The sequence below is a fragment of the Lates calcarifer genome, linkage group LG23, assembly GCF_001640805.2.
Source record: "Lates calcarifer isolate ASB-BC8 linkage group LG23, TLL_Latcal_v3, whole genome shotgun sequence".
Classification (NCBI taxonomy): domain Eukaryota; kingdom Metazoa; phylum Chordata; class Actinopteri; family Centropomidae; genus Lates; species Lates calcarifer.
Genome location: NC_066855.1, coordinates 6957817 through 6970884, shown reverse-complemented (window position 1 = coordinate 6970884; position 13068 = coordinate 6957817). Strand labels below are relative to the sequence as shown.

The 13068-nt window shown below is 40.9% G+C and overlaps 1 protein-coding gene across 3 annotated transcripts; it reads left to right on the top strand.

Annotated features, from left to right (window-relative positions):
- The first annotated feature begins 820 nt into the window (after positions 1-820).
- Positions 821-13055, top strand: top2a (DNA topoisomerase II alpha). 3 transcript variants are annotated; one of them, XM_018664833.2, is made up of 35 exons: positions 821-989; positions 1721-1861; positions 2113-2203; positions 2315-2378; positions 2507-2652; positions 2910-3007; positions 3088-3300; positions 3671-3844; positions 4223-4324; positions 4429-4566; positions 4665-4803; positions 4890-5047; positions 5278-5403; positions 5606-5716; positions 6090-6195; positions 6329-6438; positions 6664-6756; positions 6843-6957; positions 7056-7177; positions 7441-7589; positions 7711-7942; positions 8052-8186; positions 8332-8532; positions 8674-8869; positions 9170-9261; positions 9354-9500; positions 9589-9672; positions 9915-10121; positions 10215-10332; positions 10856-11011; positions 11442-11616; positions 11705-11760; positions 11849-11968; positions 12148-12380; positions 12496-13055. In XM_018664833.2, exons 1-35 carry the CDS (start codon positions 972-974, stop codon positions 12637-12639), a joined length of 4710 nt encoding a protein of 1569 aa, XP_018520349.1. In that variant the 5' UTR covers positions 821-971; the 3' UTR covers positions 12640-13055. The 3 variants fall into 3 exon arrangements, with proteins under 3 accessions (XP_018520349.1, XP_018520340.1, XP_050922281.1); XM_018664824.2 differs by having other exon boundaries at positions 10853-11011; XM_051066324.1 differs by having other exon boundaries at positions 10832-11011.
- The last annotated feature ends 13 nt before the right edge of the window (positions 13056-13068 follow it).

Here is a 13068-nt window from a genome sequence, read left to right as displayed (position 1 = left end):
ATCCTGAATGGATTATACAGCCTTGAATATCACAGTTTCTCTGATCTCTGTAAATCCTGCAGGATTATACAGCTACCATATTAGGCCTCAAAGAATATGAGAGTGCTATACAGTAGCTTGTATGATATGCCATCAAGAAAGACAGGCCCAAGAGCTGGTAACCAACTAAATTAGACACTTTATTATGGAACAGAGGAAAATTTGGTCTAAGCCTCATACATCAGTACTATCTTTGAGCCACACTGCATGTTACTCCTGACAAAACAGTGAAGGATCACTTTGTGCACTATTAAGAGAATATTAAAAAATATCAATTTAGCTTAATGTATTTTTAATTGTTGTATGAGGCACAATCTAGCGGCTTAGTTTTACCCAGAAAAGCTTGAGAAGCTCTTTAATGAAAGGGAGTGATTAATAAAATACCCAGGTGAAAAGAGACAAAAGCTGTTTTCCCACTGAATTTACCTTTGTAAGCTAAGTGTCTATATATATTTATTTATTTATTTATTTTCAGTGTGTCTTTATTGTTGTGAAATGTGACAGGCCCATATAAACTGGACCTCTATAGACCATGACGAAAATTAATCCGTAAACCAATCAACACTTCACCCCACCTTTAATCACTTTACTCTTACTCTGTAAATATATTTCTTGGAAAGCTGATTGGCCGCGAGACAAACGTGGGCGGGCTCATGCCTCTTCCGCCGTCGGTGATTGGTTGTGTACTTGAGAGAGACCGTTTTTACGTTCCTCATTGGAGAGAGACATCAAGAGGCCCTTCGCTTGATTGGTCGATATAGTTGGCGCGAGGGGTTTCCTCTAGGTTTTGAATTTTCGAACTGGGTTCTCGATTAACTCAGCTCCGTTTCCGTGCAGTTAGGCAGCAGTTTTTGTTGTTTGGTTTTAGTTAGTCTTAAACGTTGTGTTTAAATTATTACAAGCGCTAGGGTTTGGCGGTAAATATAAGAAGAATGGCTGAACCACTGAAGGTAACTTTACGGTGATTTCAATATTTCTGTTGCTATTAACTAGCTAACAGTTATTTCTAGTGCTAGCTACAGAGGAACTTTTTAGTAACGGTTAAAGTCAGCTAGCTAACAACCACAAGGACAACACTGGCGTAGTTCTCGTTAACGATATTCAAAAAGCAAAAATGCCACATACAAAATGCACCAGTCAAGAAAACAACACTTATGATGTGCTCGTTTCAGTGGCGTAGTAACCACCTAGCAGACACATGCAAAACAACACGTGATGTAGGCTAAAATGCTCCATATCATTAATCATCTCGTTAGGTAACGCCACAACTATACACATTTATACTACTATTAGTCAGACAAAAGCAGAACTTCTTTGGTTAGCAGTGTTTCAGTTTTCAAACTGGTGGAAACTGGTGACCTCGCAATAACGAGGTAATGGCATACAGCGTGGATTACGTTTACATTACAGTACATTTAGCAATACAATGAATCAGGTCACAGCAACTTCTTTGCGCTCATTATTGATTTTTTATGTTCAACAAATAGCCTGAGATTTACTTTGTCTTCGTTAAATCTCAAGATTCAAGTAATTGCAACAGTGTGAGGCTGTTTGAGCAAATGTTATTGCAGATGTTGTTGGTCATTGTATGGAAGTTGCATGTAACACAAATGTAAGCCCTATTGATGACTGCAGTGCAAGAAAATTCACATAATAGATAACCCTGTGTCATTGGCAACAGACCTTCTTTGAAAACAACCAAAATACTAAGAAAGATCCGAAGCGGCTGTCAGTGGAGAGGATCTATCAGAAGAAGACGCAGCTGGAGCACATTTTGCTTCGACCGGACTCCTACATAGGCTCTGTAGAGCCTGTCACCCAAGTAAGAAGTCACACAGCAATGCCCCTGTCTTTAATATTGATGGCTTCTCTAACTAACCTTTATTGATTTTTAAGCCCTCTGGTAAATCTCCCAGGAGCTGATGTGAAGGTGGACTACTGTAGATATTTTCTGAAGAATTTTGCTCTCATGGCAAAGTTGCAGGATGTCAGTTGAGAGATTAAAGCACGAATGATACACATAATATGAATGTATGTGTGTTATTGTAATCACTAGTTGACTTCTTTCCTTAGCAAATGTGGGTGTATGATGAGGATGTTGGACTGAACTGCCGTGATGTGACGTTTGTGCCAGGGCTTTACAAGATTTTTGACGAGATCCTTGGTAAGTAAATGGCTCTTATAATTTTAAAAGGTATATAATCTAATAGACTGAATGTTTGCCACCCGATGGCAGGGCCACTGTAATCAGTCTTTTTTTTTATTCTCCATCCAGTAAATGCAGCTGACAATAAGCAGAGGGATAAGAGCATGTCCTGCATCAAAGTCAACATTGATGTGTGAGTAATATAAAGTATAACACTGCACGCCTACTTAAGATCTCCAATTGTCAAATATCAAAATGAACAGCTTTCCTTGGTATCACAGATGAACATAATGAAATGTGTGTGTACATTTTGCCTTTTAGTGAAAACAACACCATCAGTGTATGGAATAATGGCAAGGGTATTCCTGTGGTGGAGCACAAGGTGGAGAAGGTCTTTGTGCCTGCCCTCATCTTTGGACAGCTCCTCACCTCCAGCAACTATGATGATAAGGAGAAGAAAGTCACCGGTGAGGCTAATCGCTGAATTATGAAAACACATTTGCTTTGATTACAGTGCCCATGCAATATTTTGATTGATGTATTTAAATGAAAATGCTTTATTTGAACAACCTGGATAACTGATCAACTAACTGTAGTCAGTAATTTAGAGTACCAAGATAACTACATACAGGGTTTTTGTATAAACTTGATACAGCCAAGCTTGGTATTTCTATCTGTAGATCCTTCTCTAGCACCCTAACCCACATCCTCGCACCTTCTTTAGGTGGACGCAATGGATATGGTGCTAAGCTTTGCAATATCTTCAGCACAAAGTTCACTGTAGAGACTGCCTGTAAAGAGTCAAAGAGGACTTTCAAGCAGGTGAGAAGGAGAATATTTTCTATTCATCTTAACCTGTAAGGGAAAAATGTTATTTTACCATAAGTCCATGTTTTCCACAGACTTGGTATGACAACATGGGCAGGGCAGGGGATGCTAGCATCAAACCCTTTGATGGCGAGGAGTTCACTTGCATCACCTTCAGGCCTGATCTGCCCAAGTTTAAGATGAGCATCTTGGACAAAGACACAGTGGCTCTGATGACCAGGAGAGCCTACGACATTGCTGGATCCACCAAGGGTGTCCGTGTGTTCTTCAACAGCAAGAAGTTGCCAGTAAGTTACCACAGTATTTCCCTTGTCTGTGTCTTTGTCTCTGTCTGTTGCTTTCTGTCATCCACCATCAGCTGTCTCCTACTGAATTAGAAATGCATTGTGTTTGTATTTTCAGATATCATTAATTAGATCTCGTCCATAATTAGATTTAATCCTTTTAAAAATTAGATATTTAGACTACTACATATTACATCAATGTTTACATTGCTTTGAGGGATTTTAGATGAAACAAACAGTAACTACTACATCATTCTTTTTCTGCCAATTTTAACTGCCCTCCGGTTAGTTCAAACTTTAAAAAATTGTACATAACTGCATAAACCTGAATGGTTTAAACCATGTGACTAACACAACCACTCTTGTACTCCAGGTTTCGGGTTTCCGCAGCTATGTGGACATGTATCTGAAGGACAAGGTGGACGAGCAAGGCGAAACCCTCACCGTGATCCATGAGATCGTCAGTGAGCGCTGGGAGGTCTGCCTCACCATGAGTGAGAAAGGTTTCCAGCAAGTCAGCTTTGTCAACAGTATTGCCACTACCAAGGTAATGTCTGTGTATTATGTTCTCTCTAGTGCATTTATTATACATATACGTATATATATTGTGTATGTGTGGTGAAACTGTGATTGATGAATGAGTGTGGGTTGTGACCTCCATGCCAAACCCATAATTTAATTTTTTAGGTAGTCTGTTAGAGTACTGAGCGCCAATTTTAATTTTATCTTATTTTGTCAGCCCTGTTTAAATTTACATCTTAAAGCGGCTATGAAGCATTTTAAGGATGACTGAACTAGTAGACCAGATTCAATTGGCAGCTAAGTACAAGTTTGGCTACATTCCCAGCCACTTTGTGTCACTGTGATTAAGACTTATGACATTTATTCTGTAAATGGGATCTTATGTTTGTCCTCTGGACCCCAGGGAGGGAGGCACATTGACTATGTGGCTGACCAGGTGATTGGGAAGCTTATTGAAGTGGTGAAGAAGAAGAACAAAGCTGGTGTGGTTGTCAAGCCTTTCCAGGTACTGTAATATTATAAACTCAGATCATAAGTTTTATTTAATGAAGCTGGAATTGAGTGATTACATTATTATTGTAAGCTGAGTATGCTTCACTTCCTCTCCAGGTGAAGAACCACATGTGGCTGTTTGTCAATTGCCTGATTGAGAACCCCACCTTTGACTCTCAGACCAAAGAGAACATGACACTGCAGCAAAAGAACTTTGGGTCCACCTGTTCTCTCAGTGACAAGTTCATTAAACAGGTGCTAATTTAAAAAGAAAATTGTCATTACATTCTTAACCTCCGAAGTGTAATGAGATCAGGTTTCACTTATTTCTCTGCATTTTCTGTCCTCCATAGGCCACATCCTGTGGGATTGTGGAAAGTATCATGAACTGGGTGAAGTTCAAGGCTCAGTCTCAACTGAACAAGAAATGCTCAGCTGTCAAACACACAAAAATCAAAGGGGTGCCAAAACTGGATGATGCCAACGATGCAGGTACTATATACCAAGTTCATTCTCTGCTTTTTAACCACAGTCTGGCTGTGTCAGAAGACAAACGTGATAGCCATGTTCTCTGACAGGTGGGAAGAACTCCATGGGCTGCACACTGATCCTTACTGAGGGAGACTCAGCCAAGACACTGGCTGTGTCTGGGCTGGGAGTTGTCGGCAGAGACCGCTATGGCGTCTTCCCTCTTAGAGGAAAAATGCTCAACGTCCGGGAAGCCTCACACAAACAGGTTAAGCCCAACAGACTTTTGCTCAGTTATTAGATAGCAGCTACATACAGACTCACAAATGGTGTCATGAGACACCAACATAAAAAATTCTATCAAAGAAAACTATATTCAATGTTAAAATCTAAATAAGTAAAGCAGAAATAAATGTTAATATTTCACAGGTAAGTGACTATTTAATCATTTATTTCTATAAGTTTAGCAAAGGACTGAAAATTGTTTTTTCCTCTCAGATAATGGAGAACGCTGAGATAAACAACATCATTAAGATCCTTGGTCTTCAGTACAAGAAGAACTACAGTGACCCAGACTCCCTCAAGACTCTGCGTTATGGCAAGATCATGATCATGACAGATCAGGTATGTTTTCAGCATGTAGTGAAATGTGTGACATGTCTGTTTCACTTTGATTTTCACACACACATCATTTAAAACCTGTTATTATTCCTTTTCAGTACTGTGACAGAAAACTGAATAAACAAACTTTTCTAAAGTTACATAGTGTACTTATTACTTTACATTAATATGACTGGACTCCTGTGTATTCCAATGATTGTTTCAGGATCAAGATGGCTCCCACATTAAGGGCTTGCTGATCAACTTCATCCACCATAACTGGCCGTCACTGCTGCGCCATAACTTCCTGGAAGAGTTCATCACCCCCATCATCAAGGTATGTCATTCCCAGGATGTGTTGGTAACATTTTGTTTGGAGTTTCAGCCACTCCCAGGGATTCACTTTTTGCTCATAGCACTTGTTATGCTCTAATTCTTGTAGTTGCTTTAAGAAATAATTGAAAGTTGGAAAATAATATGGAGATCTACCAGATGACTGTGAATGGAAGTTGATTTCCAGCCCTGGTAGCAACCCAAAATGTAGTCTGCTTGCAACAAGACTGCCATCTGGTGACGAAAGCCAGGAATAGTCTGAACTGAATAAATCTTTGGTTTTGGTCTGTGCTGTTATTGTGAACATGTAAAACTTTGAAATGGCAACAAGTGAAGACATTGAGTAATGTAAAATAATATTTATTTCCACTCTTAAGGCCTCATACAAGAAAACTCAGCTGTCTTTCTACAGTATCCCTGAATTCGATGCATGGAAGGAGAGCCAGCCCAACCACAAATCTTGGAAAGTCAAATACTACAAAGGTTTGTTACAAACCCCTGTGTGGTAGTAAACTTACAAGTAAGCAACCTTTCATACCTGACAAATGTCACGGTTGTAGTCTTGTGTGTGATTATAATGCTTTATCCAATAGACTCTCTTCCCATGTGGACACAGGTTTGGGAACCAGCACATCGCAGGAGGCCAAGGAGTACTTCTCTGATATGCAGAGACACCGTATCCCATTCAAGTACTCTGGACCTGAAGACGATGAAGCTATCACCCTTGTAAGATGTTACACAGCTGTTTGGCTCATTCCTCAGCCAATGTGATATACATCCTGAGCAAGATTACATCAAATTAAACTAAAATTTCATTGTTTTAGACCTTTTAGTGTACCATGTACCCCCACAACAGGATACATTATTAGTTGTCTTAAATATTTGACTACGACATGATTAGTAGCTGGAGTGTTGATATTTTGTTCTTACATCTTTTTTTCTTTTTTCCAGGCCTTTAGCAAGAAGAAAGTGGATGAGCGTAAAGAGTGGCTGACCAACTTCATGATCAACAGGCGCCAGCGCAGGGAGCACAACCTGCCTGAGGTAACATCTGAACTATTGATGAACATTTTGTGACTTACTGCCGTTTTCTGTTGAGTTTCACTACCTCTTCTCCTGTCTCTTCACAGGAGTACCTGTATGGTCAGTCCACTAAGTCCCTCTCCTACAATGACTTTGTCAACAAGGAGCTGGTACTTTTCTCCAATTCTGACAATGAGAGGTCAATTCCCTGCCTGGTGGATGGTGTGTAAAATGATTAAGATCACAAAGAACAAAGTTATAATTCATAAGAAACACAGAGACAGTGATCTAATTTGTGTCTGCATTTGTCTTTATGTCAGGCCTGAAGCCTGGCCAGAGGAAGGTGTTGTTCTGTTGCTTCAAGAGAAATGACAAGCGGGAAGTGAAGGTGGCCCAGTTGGCTGGCTCAGTGGCTGAGATGTCCGCCTACCACCATGGAGAGGTGAGATGACCTTACACTTGATTGATTTGATGATCAGTTAATTCAAGTTTTAGCGTTCATATGTTTGGAAAAACTGTTTTGCCCTCCAACCTCCTCATTTATTTGATCTAATCTTGATCTAAATTAATGTATTTAATGTGGGGAAATAAATGCAAACAGCTTCTTGTAGCAAATTTCTATTATACTGACTGTTCCTGGGAAGAAAATATAGGTATTTTTGAGAATACTGATAATTTAATCTCCTCAACTCTTTTCATTTTCAGGTCTCTCTGATGATGACTATTGTTGGTTTGGCCCAGAACTTTGTGGGAAGCAACAACTTGAACCTGCTTCAGCCTCTGGGTCAGTTTGGAACCAGGTTGCATGGTGGCAAGGACTCTGCCAGTCCTCGATACATCTTCACCATGCTCAGGTTAGCAGCCTCCTTGCAACCCACAAAACAGTCTGAAGCTACAGGCCTCCTTCACACATTTAATGGTTTTAGTTAATTTATGGTTTACCCAGTTACTAATTAACTCTGTCCTCCCTTCCAGTCCTCTGGCCCGCCTTCTTTTCCCATCCATGGACGACAATCTGCTCAAGTACAACTACGACGACAACCAGCGTGTAGAGCCAGAGTGGTACATACCCATCATCCCCACTGTGCTGGTGAATGGTGCCGAAGGTATTGGCACAGGCTGGGCCAGCAAGATCCCAAACTATGACATACGAGAGATCATCAGCAACATCTACCGTATGCTGGACGGCGAGGAGCCTCTGCCCATGGTGAGGCCAGGAAATGAGTTTTGTTGCATTCTGAAATTGCGATCTTATGTTTCCTGATGTACAAAACAGGTGATGAGGGCAATTTTTATTACTTTTTTCCCTCCCATAGCTTCCAAGCTATAAAGGTTTCAGAGGCACAATTGAGCAGGTGATGGACAATCAGTACATGAACAATGGAGAGGTCGCCATCATTGATTCCACCACCATTGAGATCTCTGAATTGCCAGTCAAATCTTGGACACAGGTTAGTCACTAAAACTTTATCCTTCCCCATAGGAATGTATTCAGGATGTTCCATCATGTACACAACGTTAACTCATTCATTTTAAGTTTTTTGAGACCATTTTAATTGCCCTCATTTGTCATTGTTGTTATTCTTTGTGCTCTAGTCCTACAAGGAGAATGTGCTGGAGCCAATGCTGAATGGCACAGAGAAGGTCCCTCCTCTGATCACAGACTACAAGGACTACCACACTGACACCACCGTGCGCTTTGTGGTCAAGATGACAGCAGAGAAGCTGGCTGAGGCAGAAGCTGCTGGCCTCCATAAGGTCTTCAAACTGCAGAGTCCCCTCACCTGCAATTCTATGGTAATGGCTGCCACACATATGCATTCATCTAATATTCCCACAGAAAAGAAGAGATCTTATTGTACTTTAAAATGTCATGCATTTATGAAAAGCTTCACCTATTTCCAGAACCTTAGTATTTGTGGTTTTTTCCTTTTTTAGGTTCTGTTTGACCATGTGGGCAGCCTGAAGAAGTATGAGTCTGTGCAGGATATTCTCAAGGACTTCTATGAGCTGAGAATGAAGTACTACGTGCTGAGAAAGGACTGGTTGGCCGGCATGCTGGGGGCAGAGAGCGCTAAGCTCACAAATCAGGCCCGCTTCATTCTGGAGAAAATCCAGGGCACCTTGGTCATTGGTTAGTAGCTTGTTACAGTTTTTGTTTAAAGCTCACACTCCTGCAATTTTATTTGAAAGACATACAAACAGGAAAGATAAATGTGTGTTTTTTTGCATTTCTGCTCACTGAAAGGAAGTTATAGTGCAAGTTTTTGTGTCAAATTGAATGAGAAATTTCGAGCACCTTCTGAAATTGTAACAATTATAATGGCATTCACAATTTAGATGATCATTTTAGCCATAATTGTGCAGACCTATAATGAATTTAGATTTTTTTTTTTCTTGATCAAGAGTATTGATACTGTTCATGTACTTGTAGAGAACAAGCCAAAGAAGGAACTGATCCGCATGCTGCAGCAGATGGGCTACGACTCTGACCCAGTCAAGGCTTGGAAACAGGCTCAGGAGAAGGTCAGACACTTTGGTTCAAATGGCTTTTAGCTACATCAACGAGGAATCAGCTTCCACCTGAGCAAATAACATATTTGTATTTATGCTTTTAGAACGAGGAGGAGATGGAGGATGAAAACGAAGAGGAAAAGACGGAGGAGGACACCAGTGGGCCTGACTACAATTACCTGCTGAGCATGCCCATGTGGTTCTTGACCAAAGAGAAGAAGGAAGAGCTGTGCAAGCAGAGGGATGCGAAGGTGTGATGTTGAGTTATGCTGAGTTCTTTCTGATGTGTGAAATGTAATCTAAACTATGTCAGCTTTTGACCCAGCTGTTCTTCTATAGTTAACAGAGCTGAACACCCTGAAGAAGAAGAGTCCAGCAGACCTGTGGCGGGAAGACCTTGCTGCTTTCTCTGAGGAACTGACGGTATTGGCTGTTTATCTTTCTGTACTTGTTATTTCTATGCAGCCAGTCATTGCTGCATTTCATCAGTCACATACAGTCAGATACATTTTGTCCATCATAGTTTAGAAAGGTATTACCAATGTGCCTCATACTGCCAGTCTCCCAGGAGCATGAATGTATATTGAGCATTGGTTGCATTTAGTGTTGTCACTGTCAAACCTGTCCGTCCTCGGACATCTGATGTTGTCATTTCTTGTGCTCAGCGCGTTGAGGCAAAAGAAAAGGAGAACACCTCCATGCCTGCTGGAAAAGGGGCTGGAAAAGGCAAAGCAGTGAAGGTGAAGCAGGAGACTCTGCCCACGCCCCAGGGTCGCCGCGTTGTCCCACGTGTTACAAGCACCATGAAGGCTGAAGCTAACAGGAAAGCTGACCTTAAGAAAGGAGAAGGCAAGAGGGGCAAGAAAATAAAGGTACAGAAACAAATGTCTACATCTTGACACTTAACATGGCACAGTCTCCAAATGAAAGCAACATTTTGCGTGACCTTATTTCTGTAATTGCAGAGTGAAAATGTAGTGATGAAGATGGAGTTTGGAGAAGCAGAGAGTGCAGAGCCAAGTGAGGAGCTTGGTTTGGTGGCACGATTGAGCAAGAAAACCAAAACCCAAGCAAAGGAGAAAGGTGAGGTAGACTACTCCAATAACAGCTGGAAGTGTGCCATTACTTGTACTGGTACAAAAGGAAACCCAGCGCATGTCCCTTAAAAACTTTCTTTGTGCTAGCTCTGTTAGTGTTTATATCAATAAATATAGCGTTCAGAGATAAAACTTGACCTTCACCTACAATTTCTGACTTTTACAGCAGCAGTTACTCTACACTTTCACCATGATTACAAACTGACTCTGGGATGTTTTGCCACAGTGCTTGAGCTGTCGAAAGAATATAAAGTTTACATGTCTAGTGAGACAGGCACATTGCCAGACTTCTACTGGATGTTTGCTGAACAGTAACAGACTGCAACGGATTATGTGGATATTGCTGGCTACATTATAGTTATAGCCAACAGCTCTGAACCAGTGTTGTGATTTTGTTCAGGGAGATGGTAAAATATTACAGATTGTACCTTTTTTAATATTCTATTTAGACCAACTGCTGAAGCTTCATTGAATTTTTATTAAAGATGAAACATACTTCTCTGCAGCAGCATCAAAGACAGGCAAGCAGACCACTCTTCACTTCAAGCCTGTTACCAAGAACCCCAAGAAAAACCCATGGTCAGATGAAGAGGCAGTGTCTGGCAGTGAAATGGAGACAGAAGAAGTGGTTGCCCCCAGGGAACGTGTTGAACGCAAAACTAAAGGTGAATCTGTTAGATGACCCTGACTGCTACTGATCTGATCACCGCTGTTAGTTAAATAGGTGTATCCATGGTCTATTGAAAAGACACTTTTAGCTTTCTGTTTGCTCATACACACACAGTATCTGGCAGATCAGTTTTCTAAGGGCTTCCCCTACACAGACTGTGAGACAAGATGTTATCACTCCAGAAATGTTTTTGGATTTTGAATTAAAACACTGATAGAACTCATTTCCTGAGGCTAATTAGCTCTCTTATCTCTGTTTACTCCTAACTGATCTTTGCAACAGCTGTTTGATTACTTATCTATTATGGGGGGGGGGGGGCTCTGGTAAAACAAACTTTTTGTTCTAATTTGTGTTGGGTGGAAAAAAACCCTACCATACATGGCAGAATTGCAAAATCATCCCATTCTGTTACTTTTTTTTAAAAGGCACGGTGACGTACAGCGTTTCTGACAGTGAAGATGAATTTGATGACTGGGGCAAGAAGGATGCTCCAAAACGGAAAGCTGTTATCAGTGACGATGATACCAGCTTTGCCCCAGAGCCCAGCGCAGTGGCTGACAGCGACATGGACTCTCCAGCCCCACCTCGCAAAGAACCCGCGTGAGTATGAGACACCAGACTCAATGAAGAAAGCTTCTTTCACTTCAAGGCCTTTTCAGCTTATTTACAACACATCATTTCTTTGCAGGAAGAAAGTGACAAAGAGCAAATCAGCAGTAAAACGAGCTGAATCCAAGTCGAGCTGTAAGTGTTTTCACAGGACACTCTTGTAATGAGCTTGAGAAATGCCCAGTCTGAGGTTTAATTATTTGCTTTTTATGGAACTTGGCAGCTCAGTCAGACGATCAGGTGCCTGCGCCCAAGGCTCCAGTTCAAGGTAAAACCAAAGCGGCTGCCCCCAAGAAAGCTACTGCTGCCAAGAAACCAGCTGCATCCAAGAAGAAGGCTGCAGGTATTTAGACAATTTTGTTTAACCTAATTATCATCAGCTCAGTCTGGCTGTCACACAGACTAAACAGCAGATGCATAGTCAGAATTTGAGAGTTGTAATATGTGCTATTTTATTCATATCAAATGGTAGTAGCAATAAATTCTTAATTGCATTTTGTTTTTCCTGTTAATTTCTTTTAGATGTGAAGCAGCCATCTATCCTGGATGCTCTCTCTAAACCCAAAACTTCATCCAACACAGCTGCAGAGAAGGTCGTTTCATTTAATTCCAGTGACTCGGAAGGTGAAGTTAAACCTCCAGTTAAAATGGCAAAGCCTGCCCTTAAACGGAAACAGGCCGTCAGCGATGACTCCGACAGCAGCTCAGACAACCTCATGTCTCGCCTTAAGGCCAAAACGACTGCCGGCAGCAAGGTCGGTTTTAACACCGAAATCTGATTTCAAGAAGGCCTTTAGTAATTTCTATTTGTTTATTTAGGCATTGCGAGGTATTACTGACTATTAACCTGAATAAATTTCTCTGTCGTAGAAAACAAAGAAGTGGGAAGAGGATGACAGCTTCCGGCTTTCTGACCAGGAAGCAGCAGCTCCTGCAGATGTGACATCACGGGTGAAGCCCTCACGTGCCCGCAAACCTGTAACCTACAACCTGGACTCAGACTCCGACTTTTAAATTTTAGCCCATAGGTCAGTGTCCAGGTGTCATTTTTTAGATTTTTTATCAAAGACCGGTTTTTTAGTAAGTTATACATAGAGCTTTTGCTATGTGAGTTATTTGGCTTCACTTTTATTGCTTGAAGCATGGTTACATTTAGACTGGTGCTTAAATGGACCATTGATCTCCAGTCTGTATGGCCTAAAAAATATTTTAGAGAAAAAAGCATAGAAAAAAGAAATCATCTTATAGTGTTGGATGCCTGGGCCTGGTTATACCTGTGTGCAAGTCAAGTTTTATTCTATGAAGTTATTCTTTGTCATGTTTCTTGAAATTTCCTCTTATGATCTATTTGTGTTTTGTCATGTCCTGTAAATATTTCAATGGCTGTTCATTTTAATATGTTTAACAAATAAAGCTAACATGTTTCTACAGATTGTGGAGTGT

What these genes read in the sequence shown, in the direction of transcription:
- top2a (XM_051066324.1), top strand. An exon ending in TCAACAGCAAGAAGTTGCCA is followed by an intron (nt 3,301 to 3,670) that starts GTAAGTTACCAC and finishes CTTGTACTCCAG; the next exon opens with GTTTCGGGTTTCCGCAGCTA. An exon ending in GGATGATGCCAACGATGCAG is followed by an intron (nt 4,804 to 4,889) that starts GTACTATATACC and finishes GTTCTCTGACAG; the next exon opens with GTGGGAAGAACTCCATGGGC.